General features: G+C 37.0%; 3 protein-coding genes across 7 annotated transcripts in view; all 3 read left to right on the forward strand.

Annotated features, from left to right (window-relative positions):
* The window catches only part of mwh (multiple wing hairs), a 466,270-nt gene that overhangs the window by 313,458 nt on the left and 130,495 nt on the right, over window positions 1–22,317 (forward strand). The window lies entirely within an intron of this gene.
* On the forward strand, window positions 3,808–4,334 carry LOC137243506 (lysozyme 1-like). The gene has a single exon (XM_067771295.1). The coding sequence runs from the start codon at window positions 3,844–3,846 to the stop codon at window positions 4,267–4,269; it is 426 nt and encodes a 141-aa protein (XP_067627396.1). The 5' UTR covers window positions 3,808–3,843; the 3' UTR covers window positions 4,270–4,334.
* LOC137243503 (lysozyme 1-like) lies at window positions 18,332–18,844 on the forward strand. Its single transcript, XM_067771292.1, has one exon. The coding sequence runs from the start codon at window positions 18,354–18,356 to the stop codon at window positions 18,777–18,779; it is 426 nt and encodes a 141-aa protein (XP_067627393.1). The 5' UTR covers window positions 18,332–18,353; the 3' UTR covers window positions 18,780–18,844.

Below are 22,317 nucleotides of genomic sequence, written 5' to 3' on the forward strand. Positions count from 1 at the left end.
ACCAGTTTAATCAGCTGTTTTTGTTTACGTGTTTTGTTTTAAGTATCATAAAATTTTATTTTAATTAAAAAATGCCTGCAGATATGGTTATTGGATGCGCAGACGCAAGAAGACGTGCTATTGTGCGTGCGAATCTTAAAAAAGCGCTGGATCGGAATTCAGAACAGGTCGACTTCATTTCGATCAGCATCGATTTGTTTTCCTAATAGATTTCTTGATAGAAGTTTTTAAAGAAAGATTTATTATGCCAATTTAACTCAAATTTAAACAAAAAAATACATACAACTCTTCCAAATAAAATGAAGAATTAAAAAAAAAAATAATTTGAAAGACAAATATCGCAACATTTGTGTATAATCTGCCAATTAATTTTCACTCCGACTGCTCAGAGGCAATACTTTTCAAACCGATAATTTTTGGTCGGAATCGAAATTGAGAATACCAATCCATTTCGATTCCGAAAAAATTGATCGGAATCGGAATCCAGAACAGGCCTGACTATTGTTTCTTCTTGATTATTTTGCACACAACGCATTGTACAAGGTGATGGCTAAGCGAATTCAACCAATTCTCCATGCAGAAGAATGTCAAGTCAAAATAAAATTTTCATTGATTTCGATTAACTAACATATTGTTGTACAAGATGTTGTATGGAAAATAATCAAGAAGAAGCAATCAGCTGTTGGGATAACAACAACTGGTACTGAGTTCGTGTTGGCCTTGTACGACAATATGTCAGTTAATCGAATCCAATAAATTTTTTTTTCACTCGACATTATCATGCACGGCGAATTGGTTGAATTCGCTTTGCCATCACCTTGTATAGATTCGCCTTGATTAAAGCATAGCACTTACGGCAAATAGTAGACCTTGTTAACAGCCTAATTTAATATGTCAAGATAGCTGAGATTGTTTATCTCAAACTAAATTTCAATTATTGGAGAACAGACGTGGTGGTTTCCCTATACAATAATAATAAAACACTTCTTAATATAGTGATTGTAAAACCAATGGTGACAACAATAAAAAATCGCTGGTTCAGATGAAAACGAATATTATTTGATATTAAGAATCCTTTGTCGGATATTGATACGGTACGCTTCGCAAAACTAAACCATCCAACCATCTCGGAAACAAATTAGTGTAACCACGTTGAGCCAAATATTAGATCTTTGATGGATCAGGTGCTTCGGGATATAAATACCTGGGCATTTAATGTCGAGTTGACAGCAAACGCATAGAAGATGCATATAGTCTTGTTTACTAAGAGGTACAAGGTCCCAAATTGAAACAGGCAAAAGTCAGTAAAGGTGACCCTGCAGGAGAAACCTTGCACAACATATCTAGAAATCATTTTATACAGTAAGTTGTCGTGGAAGGTCAACGTGGAGGAATGGGTGAAGAAGATCTCGTCGGCACTTTATATATGTAAAATAATGTCAGGGTGTACGTGGGGTGTATCGCCTTCTCTCTATTTTATTGAAAATATACAGCGATTGTAAAGCTTATCATATACTATGGAGTCCTTGTTTGGTAGACAAGTGTAAGGCACGATCACAAAAGATGTTCGATAGTTTCCCCCTCCAATCCGTATTTCATACGTGTTCTATCACTAACCAAGCCTAATTTAAAGGCATGTGAAGCAAGAATGGCCGCCATGAGTCTACAGACCTTTCTTTTTAATAATAGGGGTAACCTCGTTAGTCTCAGGTTGTAAGACCTGCACATGACCTTCGGCACTTTGTAGCCCCACGCTTGGGTGCATGTTCTTCCCCCTTGGTCGATTATGTGCAACCCTCGCCTTCTCGTAGTCTCACCCAATCTAATTGGGACGTTGTTTTTGTTGTTGTATTAAAGATAAGGACACTCCCCGAAGGTCTTGGGGAATATTATCGATGTTGATGATCCTTTGATTGATCCTTTGGCGGATATAGATCCGATATGCTCCGGTAACAAAGCACCACTTAGGTATTAGCCCGACCACCTAGGAAACGATTAATATGACCATATTAAACCTTCAAATACCCAGTATGGTTTCGGACGATTCTTTTTACTTAATAGCCTCTGGTTGGATTCCTTTCAGGAACTTTATTGTTTTTCAAGAATTTTACTGCTAGTTGTCACTGTGATGTGGTAAATAAACGAGGTTTGTCAAGCTTGTTGGTCTAGCTTTCACTATTTTCCTTTATTTCGTGAGTGGTATTGGCTGCATTAACTGTGTTATCTGCTATCGGTATTCTGAATGTAATATTTTTGTCCTCCTTCAATTTCTCCTCTTTCTAAGACTTTCCTCTGCAATGAAAGTGAACTTTTGCGTTCCCTCTCGGACATCGAGACACTTCAAACCTCTTCTGCTGAAACAATGTAGAACGAATTTCGAACAAAATGAACCTTTTCGGCGTTTATGCCAAGATTGTAACTCTCACTCAAACACATTTGATAGCTCGGACTCCCTTTTTTCTATAAAAAAGATTGTTTTCACCTCTCTAAATTAATGTATAATACGTTTGCCTCTGTTCTCTTTAAGTATTACGCTTGGCTGATGAAATTTCTTCTATAGCTGAGCAGTCTCAGATCGTGACGCTTGACAAACCGCTGCCCATCAAAGACTGGGCAAAATAAAAAAAAAAAAAAGTTATTATATATATATATAAATCGATCGCGTGAACAGGATTAGCCTGGTTTCATTGGGCCATTTGAGGGCTGCGCGCTGCCACAACATCCATTAAAAAAAAAAAAAAAATGGATTGTCCCAAACGCCTAGCCCTTGTATACACTCGCCTTAAGAGTAAGCTGTTTTGCTTCATCTGGACTATTTCTTCTAGGTATGGTAGACAAGCTTAAACTGTCATCTCCTGGCGACCACAAAAATTTTAAACGATCAGCGGCGTACTCACTGAGAGCTTTCCCAATGGACATAAATGTCTCCAACTGGAAGTCTTGTCATCCTAATCCAAAATTGTCTGATTGGAGTTCAAAGTGCATCCGATGGCATTGTCCACTTTAAACGCAAAGTCTAGGTACTTCAGTGAAACACCAAGCCAGTCAGAAAAATATTGGTTTTCAACTAGCATTTTCTGACTGATATCAAACTGTCTGAAAAGCCCGAAACTTGCACCCACGCTTATATTATGCAAATTTTTGGACAATATTGCAGCTGAAAAAATCCACTAGATTTTTTATTTAATTTTTACTGTCTGCAGCATTAAGGCACAAAGGCACTTAAACTATTCTCACTTCCATGATTATCCTTTGACATTATTTGATTTCTTACTCACATATTACGACCCAATTTACAAAAAAACTCCATAGGTGTCTCTGAATTGAATTTTTGATTTTCAATTTATATATAAACTTTTCATACCCACCGTTCACAAATGCAAATGCAGTGGCCATATCGAAAATTCCTTAATATCGGGTAGTAGTTAACAAATTAAAAATTTACTAATAAAACATACAACTAAAGCGTACTCGTACATGCACATGTACAGAGATACCACGTGCTTCCGCGGCTCATTGAAGGCAGTGAACGACTTTAAGAGGTTACTGTCGAGGTTAACATCGCAAATTACAGGATTATATTGATTGAAGATAACATAATTCGTTGAACTCAAACTATTTTTAATCAATAACACTTTGGCATTGATTATCAAATCTCACTGTTAACGTCTTCAATCTTAGTTTAATATACACGCGCAGGTAAAATGACTATTATCTTTTTCTACTCAATAAATTCGATTGCAACGATTATGATTGTTCACATTTTTTTACACAAAATTTACTATAAAAGCAGTCGAATTTCTCTAAGGCAATTAAATATTTTGTTTGCACTTCACAATCAATATGAAAGTTCTTGTTTGCTTTATAATGGCATTGGCCTTGGCTGCACCGGCCTTTGGTAAAACATTTACTCGCTGCTCGCTAGCTATGGAGATGTATAACATGGGTGTGCCGAAGGATGAATTGGCTCGATGGACCTGCATTGCGGATAATGAGAGCTCGTATCGTACGGACGTTGTAGGCCCAACCAATAAAAATGGCTCCAAGGATTACGGCATATTCCAAATAAATAACAAATTTTGGTGTCAAGCCGCCGATGGCTCAACCTCGTCCAATGGATGTGATGTTAATTGCAGCGCTTTGTTGACCGATGATATTACCGATTCAGTGAATTGCGCACTCAAGATTCAGAACAAACAGGGTTGGACTGCTTGGTCGACTTGGAAATTCTGTAATGGTGCCCTGCCTTCTATTGATTCGTGCTTTTAGACGGTGAATGGTGGGTATCAAGAGTTTATATATAAATTGAAGAATAAAAATTCAATTCAGAGACAGCTATGGAGTTTTTTTTTTACTGGGGTTACAGAAAAGAGTCCTTATACTTAATTGATCGTAATATTTGAGTAAGAAATCAAGTAATGCCATATGATCAATGAACAAAAATTCCAACTATAATCATGGAAGTGAGAATAGTTTAAGTGCCTTTGTGCTTTAATGCTTCATATAGTAAAGGTTAAATGAAAAATCTAGTGGATTTTTTTCAGCCGCAGTATTGTTCGAAAATTTTTACAGTATAAGTGTTGGTCCAAGTTTGGGACTTTTCCGACAAGTTTGATATTAGTCCGAAAATGCTAGCTGAAAACCAATATTTTGCTGACTGGCTTGGTGTTTCACTGAAGTAAACTTTGCGTTTAACGAAAGCAGTGCTTCGATGTCATTGTCCATACCATCGGATACACTTTGAACTCCAATCAGACAATTTTGGATTAGGTTCACAAGACTTCCACTTGGAGACATTTATGTTCATAGGGAATGCTCTCAGTGAGTAACCCGTAGGTCTTTTAAATTTTTCGTGGTCGCCATGAGATGGCATTTTAAGCGTGTCTACCATACCTAGAATAAATAGCCCAGATGGAGCGAAACTTATTCTTAAGGCGAGTGTATAGAAGGGCTAGGCATTTGGGACAATCCATTGCAGAAGCAAAATCACCGAAAGAGGAGAAATGGAAAGCGGATAAAAATATTACATTCAGGATACCGATAGCAGATAACACAGTAATGCATCCAATACCACTCACGAAATAAAAGAAAATGGTGAAGGCTAGACCAACACACTAGAGAAGCCTCTGTCATTTACCACAGCACAGTTCAACTAGAAGTAAAATTTTTTAAAAACAAAAAAGCTCCTGCAAGGAATCCCAGAGGCTATTAAATATAAAATAAAATTGCTCGAAAATAATGTTGGCTATTTACAACGCATTCCCAAGGGCGGATAGTTTCCAGAAACATGGAAGCAACCGAAACCAATGTTCATTAGCAAAGCGAAAAAGCCATTCAAACTCGCCAAAGCCATAGAACAAACAGTAAGAGTACCAACTAGGTAGCATAGGTCTGGAAAATGCACATTAAATACAAAAGAGACGTTCTTACAAGCACACACTCAGATAAAAACGCCTTTCTAAAATCCAGCACCACCGGACTCAATTCAAGTTTCTCATGTTCTTAGTTTTCTTGAAAAACGAACGACCTGTTATCAAACAACAACCTTGTTCTTGAACTGACAACCATTTTCTTGAAAAGAGAACGACTGGTCTTAAAATATGAACAAATGTTCTATTAATGAGAACAATGATCTTAAATTAAGAACAATGTTCTTAAATAAGTTCAAGAAAAAAGAAGCACTACAATGTGTAGCGATCGTGTGGCGATCGATCACCGTCAAACTCTAAAGTTTTATACAAAGTATATTAACTTTGATTGGATAACGGTTGGTTGTACAGGTATAAAGGAATCGAGATGGATATAGACTTCCATATATCAAAATCATCAGTATCGCAAACAAGTTTGTTTGAGCCACATCCGTCCGCCGGTCCGTCTGTCCGTTAACACGATAACTTGAGTAAATATTGAGATATCTGCACCAAATCAAATTTACAAATATTATTAATCATAAAGCAAAAATCGTTAAAAACAAAATTCGGCAGAGAGGTTGCTTTTACTATAAGGGATGCTTTGAAGAAAAATTAGCGAAACGGGTTAAGGAACACGCCCACTTTCATATAAAAGATTTTTAAAAGGGTCGTGGACGAATAAAATAAGTCATATCTTAGCAAAAAAGAGCTTTATATCAATGGTATTTCATTTCCCAAGTGGATTTATAACAATAAATAGGAAAAACATCAAATTTAAAAAGAAGGGCGTGGCACCGCCTCTTTTATGACTAAGCAATTTTCTATGTTTCGGGAGCCATAACTCGAAGAAAAATTAACATATCGTAATGAAATTGTGTGCACATATTTTCCTTATAGCAGAAAATATTTGTAGTAAAAATGGACGGGATCGGTTAAAGGCCACGCCCACTTTTATATAAAACAAGTTTAAAAGAGTCGTAGACTAGAATAATAACCTATAACTTAGCTAAAAATAGTTTTGGATCAATGATATTTCACTAATCAAGTTTTATTGAAAGAGGAAATGGGGAGAATTTTTTTTTTAAATGGGCGGTGCCATGTGTTATATAGGAAGTGAATTTATCTGAAATGAAACGTATAATTGAAGTTCACGCTGGGTATATAATGTTTGGTTACACCCGAACTTAGACACCTTTACTTGTTTGAAACAATTTTTTTATATTCTTTTTTTTAACTCTAGTTTTTCGTTCAGTTCCATTCACATAAACACAGGTAATTCTCAAACTTGTTATGAAATGTTTTAAATATGTATTCAGATTGCATCATCAAATAAGAAGAATTTCTCAATAAGAGAAATATATAAAAAATGCATATTATGCATATTATGCACTTTTTCTAATCTTTTGGATATTAATAATAGGTTTCTTATTAATGATAAAAAAAAAAAATTTAATAAACAAAAATTTATAAATGGTATCTTCCCTTCCCACTCAACCAATGATAAAGCACAAACCGTTCTTGAATTGAGACCGAAAACACAAACACCGAATCGTGATGCTTGAAACACAATGTCCTGAAGCCGCGAAATAAACGCGACGAACTTCGCCTTGCCAAAAATAGAATACCCGTAATTACATGAAGGTGAACACAATGGAAGCAAAGAGCGAAATTTACGCGACGTCATCTTTCGACGATTGATTTATTTCTATCTATTCTTTTCATCTTTATTTCTAAATAATGGCCACTCTGAATAAACAGCGCCAATTTCGCCCGGCATTGTGTTTTAAGTAGAGGAAATGTCTGGCCGTAATTTGAAAAATATCATCGCCCGACGCGGCTTATGTCGTAGTCGCGTTTCAAGCATGAGAACAAAAAATCTTAAATCAAGCCCAAGTAGTGCTTGAAATGAGCACAGAAGGTTTACACATCAATGCCAAAGTGGTCATTAAAGACGAACGGCGAGCTTGGAAGAACTGTTCTTAAAACAAGCCTATAGGTCACGAGTTAAGAAAAACCGTACTTAGCAGATTTTTGTCAACGAATATCCTTAATTTTGAACTTGTTTCGTTCATTTTAGAACATTTTTTCTCTGAGTGTAGAAGCAACAAGGTAATACCAAATCCAGGCCAGTGGTCCTATCGGCGCCAGATAAGCAAATATGTTGAAAACAATGATTCCAAGGGAGGTAAGGGACTGTGTAGCGCAACCCTCTTCATCGAAGTTGATAGCTTTCAAAACCCAATTGTCAACCTCACATACCGGTGCTGAATCCTGTTTATTTACCAGCGAAGATCTGGCGACCCCAAGCTACAGATGGAAGGAGATGGTTAGATGGCCTAGAAGTTTCAACGTGTTGATATTATTTCGTTTCCGAGATGATCTGACTAATAATTTATTGGCGTTATTTTCCGGAATGCGAGGAGTCCCCTTATCGCTACAAGAATTATCTACTGAATATTAATTTTAACTTTCTGAACATAAGTTGAAACTTTCTGAATATTAAATGGAAATTCTGAATATGAGTTAAAATTTTCTTAATATCAATTGCAATAACTTTATTAAATGGAAATTCTGAATATGAGTTAAAATTCTCTGAACACCAAATTAAAATTCTGAATATAAATTGTAATTTTATGAATATTAAGAATATTCCGAATATGAATTGTCATTTTCCGAATATTAATTGTAATTTCCTAAACATGAATTTTCGCTTTCTGAATGTAAACTGAATGTAAAAAGAGATTTTTTTATAAAGCAAAAAATGTGTTACTTAAGTTTAAGGAAAGATAGCTCCCAACATAAACTTAAGTGTGGTTCTCTAATTGGACACAAATGTAAGATTCTAATATTAAAGTATTTTTAAAGAAATTAATAAGTATATATATATGTATATACATATATATATAATTTATTTAAAATTGTTAACTTTTCATTACGGTCACCAACCAGAGCCTTTTTTCTCACCATTGGTTTGGTTGGTTGGTTTTGCAGGTACCACCTTGGAAAAGATTTGTTTTCAACTTCACCTCAACTCGATATCCAATGTAGAATTTCAACTGAAAAAATCAACTGGATATTCAGTTGAGAACTATACATTTCTTAAAATGGCTATAAGTTTTAAAAAATGTCTCAAAGGTTCGACAGTGATTGGAGAGAACTAGATAAACATTTCTCTAAGGCTCTCATGTTTTTTGGATTAACAATATCCGTATCTGCAAACTATTTAGATAATAAAAAACAAATGTTGCATACAAAAAAGCCTAGCCCAAAGGCGGGCTTAAACTGGGGCTGAAAAGCTGTTCTGTAGTTTAACTGGATTTCAAATTTGACTAGAGTTTAAGTTAACTTAGTTTAATCCTAGCTTAAACAGCTACTGAAAAACTGGGCCCTAATGTACTTTTCATTCCAAATCATTAAGGGATTGAGAGTCACGTCTATAGGTGGACGCCTTTCGAGATATCGCCATTAGGGTGGGCCAGGGGTGACTCTAGAATGTTTGTGCGATATGGGTATCAAACGAAAGGTGTTACTGAGAATTTTAAGAGGGAGTGGGCATTAGGTCTATAGGTGGACAGCTTTTCAAAATATCGCCATTAGGGTGGGCCAGGGGTGACTCTAGAATGTGTTTGTACGATATGGGTATTAAATGGAAGGTGGTAATGAGTATTTTAAAAGGGAGTAATCCTTAGTTCTATAGGTGGACGCCTTTTCGAGATATCACCATAAAGGTGTACCAAGGGTGACTCTAGAAAGTTTGTACGATATGGGTATCAAACGAAAGGTGTTACTGAGCATTTTAAGAGGGAGTGGGCATTAGGTCTATAGGTGGACGCCTTTTCGAGATATCGCCATTAGGGTGGGACAGGGGTGACTCTGGTATGTTTTTGTACGATATGGATATCAAATTAAAGGTATTAATGAGGGTTTTAAAAGCGAGTGGCCCTTAGATGTATATGTGAAGGCGTTCTCGCGATATCGGCCAAAATGTGGACCAGGTGATCCAGAAAATCATCTGTCGGGTACTGCTAATTTATTTGTATATGTAATACCACGAACAGTATTCCTGCCAAGATTCCAAGGGCTGTTGATTTCGCCTAGTAGAAGTTTTTCATTTTCTTCTACTTAATATGGTAGGTGTCACACCCATTTTACAAATTTTTTTCCAAAGTTATATTTTGCGTCAATAAGCCAATCCAGTTACCATGTTTCATCCCTTTTTTCGTATTTGGTATAGAATTATTTTTTCATTTTTCGTAATTTTCGATATCGATAAAGTGGGCGTGGTTATGGTCGGATTTCGGCCTTTTTTTATACCCAGATAAAGTGAGTTCAGATAAGTACGTGGGCTAAGCTTAGTAATGTTATATCGGTTTTTGCTCAAGTTATTGTGTTAACGGCCGAGCGGTAGGACAGACGGTGGTCTGTTAAAAAACTGGGCGTGGCTTTCACCGATTTCGCCCATTTTCACAGAGAACAGTTATCGTCATAGAATCTATGCCCCTACCAAATTTGAGAAGGATTGGTAAATTTTTGTTCGACTTATGGCATTAAAAGTATTCTAGACAAACTAAATGAAAATGGGCGGAGCCACGCCTATTTTGAAATTTTCTTTTATTTTTGTATTTTGTTGCATCATATCATTACTGGAGTTGAATTTTGACTTAATTTACTTATATACAGTAAAGATATTAAATTTTTTGTTAAAATTTGAATTAAAAAAATTTTTTTTTTTTAAAGTGGGCGTGTTCTTCATCCAATTTTGCTAATTTTTATTTAGCACATATATAGTAATAGTAGTAACGTTCCTGCCAAATTGCATCATGATATCGCCAACGACTGCCAAATTACAGCTTGCAAAACTTTTTAATTACCTTCTTTTAAAAGTGGGCGGTGCCACGCCCATTGTCCAAAATCTTACTAATTTTCTATTCTGCGTCATAACGTCAACCCATCTACCAAGTTTGATCGCTTTAACCGCCTTTGGCAATGAATTATCGCATTTTTTCGGTTTTTCGAAATTTTCGATATCGAAAAAGTGGGCGTGGTTATAGTCCGATATCGTTCATTTTAAATAGCGATCTGAGATGAGTGCCCAGGAATCTACATACCAAATTTCATCAAGATACCTCAAAATTTACTCAAGTTATCGTGTTAACAGCAGACGGACGGACGGACGGACATGGCTCAATCAAATTTTTTTTCGATACTGATGATTTTGATATATGGAAGTCCATATCTATCTCGATTCCTTTATACCTGTACAACCAACCGTTATCCAATCAAAGTTAATATACTCTGTGAGCTCTGCTCAACTGAGTATAAACATTTTGTGACATTCAGGAGTGTTGAGTACCAGTATAAAAATGTCCCAAAACAGTTTCGATTTTGAGAATATTATATACATATATATAAAGGTCGTCGGGAAGTTCCATAGATAAATAAAAAAAAAATTAACCTTGCAGCGATATATATACCTCCAAGGGGACTTAGGCCGAGCTTCTGTTGTTTCTATTGTAAATGTAGCGCTAAAGAAAATTTCGCGAAGGCTTAAGGGAGTCTTATCGATGTTCGTACGGTACGTTCCAGTAACAAACACCATTAAGGTACAATCCCTGTAATCTCGGGAACAATTTAATATGACCACATAGAACCTTCTAGGTCATCCCACTCCTCATTTCCTAGTCCTCTGAGAACTTAGAGTCGCCAAAGATTCGACTGCTAAATATGTGTATGATGCATTCATATTTGTAACTTCGTGTACGTTAGGTTGAATATTGGTTTGCGAAAGCTGTGAAACTATAAAGCTTTGTATTGCACTTTTCAAACCCTTGAATCTCAGACCGAGCCTCACTTCCGACTTGCGTTGGCTTTTCTCGGCACTTGATATAAAATAGTACCAATTCATCTTGTGTTACAAAAATGTGGCAAAAAAGTACAGGTTTACTATGATTATTATAACTAATATAGGGTAAAAGTAAATTCTTTCCGTTTTTAAGTTGTTTCACTGTACAACAACAATTTTGCAAGAAAGTAACTATGGTATTTTTCTGAAAGGTGACATCGGAAAAATAAATTTTTCTGAACAAAGTTATAGTCTAACTCATCTACTTTACTTTTAATGTACATATAAAGGTTAAACTGGTCACACGGTGTCCTTCGGCCATGTATGCAGAATCCTGAAGAGTCACATCTTTGGTTCCCAATGAATATTGTTGCTTATGGAATAGATAACTTCTCATACTAACACTTGGAAACTCCATCATTTCTTCTTCCACCATTTTTTCACATTTTTCCCGAAGGCAGTAGATGCAACATGGTGCTAAAAATTACTCGGCGTTTTCACTTCTGGAATAAGGAACGATGAACGGTAGCAGTATAAGTGTGAAACATTAAGCTTTGTACAAGGAGCAATATTTTCCTGGACACCAAAGTTGTAACTCTTTCAGGTTTGTTGCAACTTTTTACAATGTATTGCAAGAAAGTTATAATTTGTATGTGCTATGTTCTTGGAATTTTATCTGATTTTGTTGTAAAGTTCTTATTGCTCTCTTGAATGCTATTTGAGCAGTTCACAAAAGTGTCTCATTCATGTACAATTTTAGGATTTGAGTTGTTTCCAATATTAAATTTGATTAAAGCCAACGCGAATTCAGCAGCAGGTGTACCAATAGCTGATTGTTTCTTCTTGATTATTTTCCACACAACGCATTGTACAAGGTGATGGCAAAGCGAATTCGACCAATTTGGCATGCAGAAGAATGTCAAGTCAAAATAAAATTTTAATTGATTTTGATTAACTGACATATTGTTGTACAAGATGTTGTATGGAAAATAATCAAGAAGAAGCAATCAGCTGTTGGGATAACAACAACTGGTACTGACTGAGTTCGTGTTGGCCTTGTACGACAATATGTCAGTTAATCGAATCCAATGCAATTTTTTTTCACTTGACATTCTAATGCACGGCGAATTGGTTGAATTCGCTTTTCCATCACCTTGTATAGATTCGCCTTGATTAAAGCATAGCACTTACGGCGAATAGTAGACCTTGTTAACAGCCTAATTTAATATGTCAAGATAGCTGAGATTGTTTATCTCAAACTAAATTTCAATTATTGGAGAACAGATGTGGTGGTTTCCCTATACAATAATAATAAAACACTTCTTAATATAGTGATTGTAAAACCAATGGTGACAACAATAAAAAATCGCTGGTTCAGATGAAAACGAATATTATTTGATATTGTAACGAATTTGCTTGCAAATCCTCTTATTTGCAATCCTCTGCTAAGTTCGAATCACTAAACTGTTGAATAAATAACTCCAATTTGTAATAATGCAAAATGGCCTTTATTAAAGTACTTCACAATAACAAACTGTGCAACGAATAGCTTGCTTAATAACCACACTGATTGATAGCTCAATGAAACTCTACTATTCAAAATAACACTGCTATTGCTCGCTAGATATCGTCTTAATCAAACTGCTTGACAACTCAAATCAAACTGAATTACTTCTTACTCGCTTGCCACGCTTTTATAGTTTACGCTGCATACTTCTAGGCTCTTCGATTTCCAGAACTTACTAGTTGTTTCGGCTACAAAATCGCCAGCCACAACTACGTGCACAAATTATTGCTCTCTCTTGTGACAACTCAGATAAGATATATGCATGTATTTGTGCATTGCCGCTCCGATGTTCGTATACGTACATATGTGTAGACGCAATTATTTATTCGTTTATGTAGATACATAATGATTGAATTATTGATGTGCATTCACGTCGCTGGTTAGCATCGGCTTAGAGACGATAGCATTGCTCAGTGCTACTAACATTCGTTACACTGCCCTCCACCTAAGTCTGATCGTCCCGATCAGACAAATCTCTCAATCTAAACGCTGCTAGCATCGCCAAATGTACCACTCTTCTATTTCGTGATTTCCCAATTGCTTGTATGCGGTAGATGATATCACTTATCTTCTTCACAACATGTGCGGGCCTTCCCAACTGCACCGAAATTTGGATGGAACACCTTTCCGCCGGTGAGGGTTGTATAACAGTACCAAATTTCCCTCCCGGAAACCTTGCGAATTATTTTCCTTATCGTACCTGTGTTTCATCTTACTACTCATTATCCTCGATCGTTCCCTCGCACTCTGTTGCTCGGCCAATGAAGAACTACTTCACAGAGCTTGCGCTGGACGGATTTGCTTTGCATAATCAGTATCGTTCAGACGCTTCACAACAGTAGTGTGCCTTGGCTTGAAACCACCCTTGCATTCTTTCTTCGTTTTAGTACGTCCGTTAGGGCTTTTCAATGCCAGTGTTTCTCTCACAGGTACCTTCGGTTTTGATTTGTTTGGCCCATTTGTTCCATCAACCTTTACCTTTGAATTTCGTGGCCTTCATCGAGTCTTCTCCACAAGTACCCGATTACTGCTGAACCCTTTTTCCAAACTAAAGTTAAGTGGCACATCTTGGTTCTCATAACGCATCACCCTTCTCTGCATATCGATCTTGATGTCATGGTCAACCAAGAAATCCACTCCCAATATAACTTCATCAACAATCTCCGCCACAACAAATTTGTGTAGAACCATGACCTTCCCAATCAATACTTCACATATCACTTCTCCCTGAACTTGGTTATACTCGCCAGTGACCGTACGCAACTTTGCTCCAGGTAACGGTTTTACTCTCCTGTTGACCAAGTCAGATCGGATCAAGGAATGAGATGCGCCCGTATCTACAGTCAGTATTCGTTCTTTGCCATCCACATTCCCTCTGACGGAAAGACTGCTCGATTTTCTACCAATTTGCGACACAGATATCACAGGGCATTCAATAGCTGGATCTAGCTCTCTGCCTCTTACTCGCTCTTGCTCATCTCCTCTAGCTTTGCGTTTATGGCCACCCACATTGTTGGAACTATTAGGACCAAGATCGCAATGACGTGCAATGTGACCTGGGTTGCCGCACTTGAAACATTTATTAACTCCGGCATTCTTCTGTTGAGATCCCTTCAGTGCTTCCAAAATTATTTCTACCCACTCTGGCCTTTCTACTTCCACACGGCGTGCTTTGAAAACTGGCTTACACAGAAGCGACGCTGTTTCCTGAATCAGAGCATGCGATACCGTTTCAGCAAATGTTAGTTTTGGATTCGCATATGTAGCCCGCTTCGTTTCCACGTCCCGTAAGCCATTTATGAAACTCTGGATTTTTACCCTTTCAGTGTATTCCATGGGTGCGTCCGCATTTGCAAGATGAGCTAATCTTTCAATATCTGAAGCGAACTCCTGCAAAGTCTCATTCGCTCTTTGGTGACGGTTTTGCAACTCAATTTGGAATATCTGTTTCCTATGCTCGCTTCCATAACGTCGTTCTACAGCAGCCATCAATGTTTCATAACTGTTCCGCTCTCCTTCGGGAATCGTCTGTAGGATTTCCGCTGCTGGCTCCTTCAATGCCACGAACAATGCAGCAACTTTATCTTCCGCATTCCAGTTGTTCACTGCTGCGGTCTTCTCAAACTGAAGCTTGAAGACCTGGAAATGAACAGAACCGTCAAAAGATGGAGTTTTTACCTTTGTATTACTCGCTGAAGCAGCCGGCCGATTAAGTTGCAATTCCCGTATACGACCTCTCAACGCATCCACCTCTGCCTCGAATTTTTCTTCAAACTGCATTATTTTTTCGTCCATGCGCGCTTCGAGTTTTGATGATATACGCGCCTCTTGTGCTTCTAGTTGTACTGTTTGTTATGCGTGTCTCTTGTTCTTTCAGTTGGGTTGCCATATATGTCTTTTGTTCTTCCAGCTGTGATGACATATTTGTGGATACTTGTGATGACATTTCGGACATTTGTGCCGATATTACAGCCAATATCATGTTCAGGTCTGTGTTCGCCATTGTCTGCGGTGTTTCATTTTTCTCTTCAATTTTTGTTGTCTCCTCGCCATCAAGATGAAAGACATGCTCTTCCACATCAATTCCTTCTGCTTCCATTGCTTCTCGTAGCCGTGCCTGAAGTTCGAGTTTAACGCCGCTTGTATTCAATCCACGGCTCTCCAACTCCTTCTTCAGTTGCGGGATCTTCAATTCACTTAACTTTGCCATGTCCTTGTTGTCCTCTAGAATTTATTCAACAATTCCTCTTCTGACACCAATTGTAACGAATTTGCTTGCAAATCCTCTTATTTGCAATCCTCTGCTAAGTTCGAATCACTAAACTGTTGAATAAATAACTCCAATTTGTAATAATGCAAAATGGCCTTTATTAAAGTACTTCACTATAACAAACTGTGCAACGAATAGCTTGCTTAATAACCACACTGATTGATAGCTCAATGAAACTCTACTATTCAAAATAACACTGCTATTGCTCGCTAGATATCGTCTTAATCAAACTGCTTGACAACTCAAATCAAACTGAATTACTTCTTACTCGCTTGCCACGCTTTTATAGTTTACGCTGCATACTTCTAGGCTCTTCGTTTTCCAGAACTTACTAGTTGTTTCGGCTACAAAATCGCCAGCCACAACTACGTGCACAAATTATTGCTCTCTCTTGTGACAACTCAGATAAGATATATGCATGTATTTGTGCATTGCCGCTCCGATGTTCGTATACGTACATATGTGTAGACGCAATTATTTATTCGTTTATGTAGATACATAATGATTGAATTATTGATGTGCATTCACGTCGCTGGTTAGCATCGGCTTAGAGACGATAGCATTGCTCAGTGCTACTAGCATTCGTTACAATATTAAGGATCCTTTGTCGGATATTGATACGGTACGCTCCGCAAAACTAAACCATCCAACCATCTCGGAAACAAATTAATGTGACCACGTTGAGCCAACGATTAGCTCTTTGATGGAACAGGTGCTTCGGGATATAAATACCTGGGCATCTAATGTTGAGTTGACAACAAACGCAGAGAAGACGCATATAGTCTAGTTTACTAAGAGGTACAAGGTCCCAAATTGAAACAGGCAAAAGTCAGTAAGGGTGACCATGCAGGAGAAACCTTGCACAAAATATCTAGAAATAATTTTACACAGTAAGTTGTCGTGGAAGGTCAACGTGGAGGAATGGGTGAAGAAGGTCTCGTCGGCACTTTATATATGTAAAAGATTGTCAGGGTGTACGTGGGGTGTATCGCCTTATCTCTCTTTTATTGAAAATATACAGCGATTGTAAAGCCTATCATATACTATGGAGTCCTTGTTTGGTAGACAAGTGTAAGGCACGAGCACAAAACATGTTCGATAGTTTTCCCCTCCAATCCGTATTTCATACGTCTTCTAGCATTGACCAAGCCTAATTTAAAGGCATGTGAAGCAAGAATGCCCGTCATGAGTCTACAGACCTTTCTTTTTAATAATAGGCGTAACCTCGTTAGTCTCAGGTCTTGCACATGACCTTCGACACTTTGTAGCCCCACGCCCGGGTGAATGTTCTTCCCTCTTGGTCAATTATGTGCAACTCTCGCCTTCTCGTAGTCTCGCCCAATCTAATTGGGACGTTATTTTTGTTGTTGTATTAAAGATAAGGACACTCCCCGAAGGTTTTCGGGAGTATTATCGATGTTGATGATCCTTTGATTGATCCTTTGGCGGATATAGATCCGATATGCTCCGGTAACAAAGCACCACTTAGGTATTAGCCCGACCACCTAGGAAACGATTAATATGACCATATTAAACCTTCAAATACCCAGTATGGTTTCCGACGATTCTTTTTACTTAATAGCCTCCGCTGAGATTCCTTTCAGGAACTTTATTGTTTTTCATAAATTTTACTGCTAGTTGTAACTGTGATGTGGTAAATAACAGAGATTTGTCAAGCTTGTGGGTCTAGCTTTCACTATTTTCCTTTATTTCGTGAGTGGTATTGGCTGCATTAACTGTGTTATCTGCTATCCGTATTCTGAATGTAATATTTTTGTCCTCCTTCGATTTCTCCTCTTTCCAAGACGACGTCTTGTCAACCTAATCCAAAATTGTCTGATTGAAGTTAAAGTGCATCCGATGGCACTTTAACCGCAGAATTTAGGTACTTCAGTGAAACACCAAGCCAGTCAGAAAAATATTGGTTTTCAACTAGCATTTTCTGACTGATATCAAACTTGTCTGAAAATCCCGAAACTTGCACCCACGCTTATACTATGCAAATTTTTGGACAATACTGCAGCTGAAAAAATCTACTAGATTTTTTATTTAACTTTTACTGTCTGCAGCATTAAGGCACAAATGCACTTAAACTATTCTCACTTCCATGATTATAGCAGGCATTTTTGTTCATTGATCATATGGCATTACTTGATTTCTTACTCAAATATTACGATCAATTAAGTCTAAAGCCTCCTCTCTGTACCCCAATTTAAAAAAAAAACTCCATAGGTGTCTCTGAATTGAATTTTTAATTTTCAATTTATATATGAACTCTTCATACCCACCGTTCACAAATGCAAATGCAGTGGCCATATCGAAAATTCCTTAATATCGGGTAGTAGTTAAGAAATTAAAAATTTACTAATAAAACATACAATTAAAGCGTACTCGTACATGCACATGTACAGAGATACCACGTGCTTCCGTGGCCCATTGAAGCCAGTGAACGACTTTAAGAGGTTACTGTCGAGGTTAACATCGCAAATTGCAGGATTATATTGATTGAAGATAACATAATTCGTTGAACTCAAACTATTTTTAATCAATAACACTTAGGCATTGATTGACAAATCTCACTGCTAACGTCTTCAATCTTAGTTTAATATACACGCGCAGGTAAAATGACTATTATCTTTTTCTACTCAAAGAATTCGATTGCAACGATAATGATTGTTAGCAGTTTTTTACGCAAAATTTACTATAAAAGCAGTCGAATTTCTCTAAGGCAATTAAATATTTTGTTTGCACTTCACAATCAATATGAAAGTTCTTGTTTGCTTTTTAATAGCATTGGCCTTGGCTGCACCGGCCTTTGGTAAAACATTTACTCGCTGCTCGCTAGCTATGGAGATGTATAACATGGGTGTGCCGAAGGATGAATTGGCTCGATGGACCTGCATTGCGGATAATGAGAGCTCGTATCGTACGGACGTTGTAGGCCCAACCAATAAAAATGGCTCCAAGGATTATGGCATCTTCCAAATAAATAACAAATTTTGGTGTCAAGCCGCCGATGGCTCAACCTCGTCCAATGGATGTGATGTTAATTGCAGCGCTTTGTTGACCGATGATATTACCGATTCAGTGAACTGCGTACTCAAGATTCAGAACAAACAGGGTTGGACTGCTTGGTCGACTTGGAAATTCTGTAATGGTGCCCTGCCTTCCATTGATTCGTGCTTTTAGACGGTGAATGGTGGGTATCAAGAGTTTATATATAAATTGAAGAATAAAAATTCAACTCAGAGACAGCTATGGAGTTTTTTTTACTGGGGTTACAGAAAAGAGTCCTTATACTTAATTGATCGTAATATTTGAGTAAGAAATCAAGTAATGCCATATGATCAATGAACAAAAATTCCAACTATAATCATGGAAGTGAGAATAGTTTAAGTGCCTTTGTGCCTTAATGCTTCATATAGTAAAGGTTAAATGAAAAATCTAGTGGATTTTTTTCAGCCGCAGTATTGTTCGAAAATTTTTACAGTATAAGTGTTGGTCCAAGTTTGGCATTTTTCCGACAAGTTTGATATTAGTCCGAAAATGCTAGCTGAAAACCAATATTTTGCTGACTGGCTTGGTGTTTCACTGAAGTAAACTTTGCGTTTAACGAAAGCAGTGCTTCGCAGTCATTGTCCATGCCATCGGATACACTTTGAACTCCATTCAGACAATTTTGGATTAGGTTCACAAGACTTCCACTTGGAGACATTTATGTTCATTGGGAATGCTCTCAGTGAGTAACCCGTTTTTTTTAAATTTTGGGACAATCCATTGCAGAAGCAAAATCACCGAAAGAGGAGAAATGGAAAGCGGATAAAAATATTACATTCAGGATACCGATAGCATATAACACAGTAATGCATCCAATACCACTCACGAAATAAAAGAAAATGGTGAAGGCTAGACTAACACACTAGAGAAGCCTCTGTCATTTACCACAGCACAGTTCAACTAGCAGTAAAATTTTTTAAAAACAAAAAAGCTTCTGCAATGAATTCCAGAGGCTATTAAGTATAAAATAAAATTGCCCGAAAATAATGTTGGCTATTTATAACGCATGCCCAAGGGCGGATAGTTTCCAGAAACATGGAAGCAACCGAAACCAATGTTCATTAGCAAAGGGAAAAATCCATTCAAACTCGCCAAAGCCATAGAACAAACAGTAAGAGTACCAACTAGGTACCATAGGTCTGGAAAATGCACATTGAATACAAAAGAGACGTTCTTACAAGCATACACTCAGATAAAAACGCCTTTCTAGAATCCAGCACCACCGGACTCAATTCAAGCTACTCATGTTCTTAGTTTTCTTGAAAAACGAACGACCTGTTATCAAACAACAACCTTGTTCTTGAACTGACAACCATTTTCTTGAAAAGAGAACGACTGGTCTTAAAATATGAACAAATGTTCTATTAATGAGAACAATGATCTTAAATTAAGAACAATGTTCTTAAATTAAGTTCAGGAAAAAAGAAGCGATCGTGCGGCGATCGATCACTGTCAAACTCTAAAGTTTTATACAGAGTATATTAACTTTGATTGGATAACGGTTGATTGTACAGGTATAAAGGAATCGAGATGGATATAGACTTCCATATATCAAAATCATCAGTATCGCAAACAAATTTGTTTGAGCCACGTCCGCCCGTCCGTCCGCCGGTCCGTCCGCCCGTTAATACGCTAACTTGGGTAAATATTGCGATATCTGCACCAAATTTGGTACACGAGCTTATCTGGACCCAGAATAGATTGGTATTGAAAATGAGGGAATTCGGATGATAACCACGCTCACTTTTTATATATATAACATTTTGGAAAACACAAAAGACCTGATTATTTAGTAAATAATACACCTAGAATGTTGAAATTTGACGTGTGGACTGGTATTGAGACTCTTGATAAAAATTTGAAAAATTTTTTTAAATGGGCGTGGCACCGCTCACTTGTGATAAAATCAAATTTACAAATATTATTATTCATAAAGCAAAAATCGTTAAACCTATCGTAACAAAATTCGGCAGAGAGGTTGGTTTTACTATAAGGGATGCTTTGAAGAAAAATTAGCGAAACGGGTTAAGGAACACGCCCACTTTCATATAAAAGATTTTTAAAAGGGTCGTGGACGAATAAAATAAGCAATGTCTTTGCAAAAAAGAGCTTTATATCAATGGTATTTCATTTCCCAAGTGGATTTATAACAATAAATAGGAAAAACATCAAATTTAAAAAGAAGGGCGTGGCACCGCCTCTTTTATGACTAAGCAATTTTCTATGTTTCGGGAGCCATAACTCGAAGAAAAATTAACATATCGTAATGAAATTGTGTGCATATATTTTCCTTATAGCAGAAAATATTTGTAGTAAAAATGGACGGGATCGGTTAAAGGCCACGCCCACTTTTATATAAAACAAGTTTAAAAGAGTCGTAGACTAGAATAATAACCTATAACTTAGCTAAAAATAGTTTTGGATCAATGATATTTCACTAATCAAGTTTTATTGAAAGAGGAAATGGGGAGAATTTTTTTTTTAAATGGGCGGTGCCATGTGTTATATAGGAAGTGAATTTATCTGAAATGAAACGTATAATTGAAGTTCACGCTGGGTATATAATGTTTGGTTACACCCGAACTTAGACACCTTTACTTGTTTGAAACAATTTTTTTATATTCTTTTTTTTAACTCTAGTTTTTCGTTCAGTTCCATTCACATAAACACAGGTAATTCTCAAACTTGTTATGAAATGTTTTAAATATATATTCAGATTGCATCATCAAATAAGAAGAATTTCTCAATAAGAGAAATATATAAAAAATGCATATTATGCATATTATGCACTTTTTCTAATCTTTTGGATATTAATAATAGGTTTCTTATTAATGATAAAAAAAAAAAATTTAATAAACAAAAATTTATAAATGGTATCTTCCCTTCCCACTCAACCAATGATAAAGCACAAACCGTTCTTGAATTGAGACCGAAAACACAAACACCGAATCGTGATGCTTGAAACACAATGTCCTGAAGCCGCGAAATAAACGCGACGAACTTCGCCTTGCCAAAAATAGAATACCCGTAATTACATGAAGGTGAACACAATGGAAGCAAAGAGCGAAATTTACGCGACGTCATCTTTCGACGATTGATTTATTTCTATCTATTCTTTTCATCTTTATTTCTAAATAATGGCCACTCTGAATAAACAGCGCCAAATTCGCCCGGCATTGTGTTTTATGAAGAGTAAATGTCTCGGCGTAATTTGAAAAATGTCATCGCGGGAAGCGGCTTATGTCGTAGTCGCTCGGCATTGTGTTTCAAGCATGAAAACAAAACATCTTAGATCAAGCCCAAGTAGTGCTTGAAATGAGCACAGAAGGTTTACACATCAATACCAAAGTGGTCACTACAGACGAACGGCGAGCTTGGAAGAACTGTTCTTAAAACAAGCCTATAGGTCACGAGTTAAGAGAAACCGTACTTAACAGATTTTTGTCAACGAATATCCTTAATTTTGAACTTGTTTCGTTCATTTTATTCTCTGAGTGTAGAAGCAACAAGGTAACACTAAATCCAGGCCAGTGGTCCTATCGGCGCCAGATAAGCAAATATGTTGAAAACAATGATTCCAAAGGAGGCAAGGGACTGTGTAGCGCAAGCCTCTTCATCGAAGTTCATAGCTTTCAAAACCCAATTGTCAACCTCACATACCGGTGCTGAA

The sequence above is a fragment of the Eurosta solidaginis genome, chromosome 3 (assembly GCF_040869045.1).
Source record: "Eurosta solidaginis isolate ZX-2024a chromosome 3, ASM4086904v1, whole genome shotgun sequence".
NCBI classification, from domain to species: domain Eukaryota; kingdom Metazoa; phylum Arthropoda; class Insecta; order Diptera; family Tephritidae; genus Eurosta; species Eurosta solidaginis.

Excerpts from the sequence above, each read along its gene's own strand:
- LOC137243506 (XM_067771295.1), top strand. The coding sequence starts at position 3,844 with ATGAAAGTTCTTGTTTGCTTTATAATGGCATTGGCCTTGGCTGCACCG.
- LOC137243503 (XM_067771292.1), top strand. The coding sequence starts at position 18,354 with ATGAAAGTTCTTGTTTGCTTTTTAATAGCATTGGCCTTGGCTGCACCG.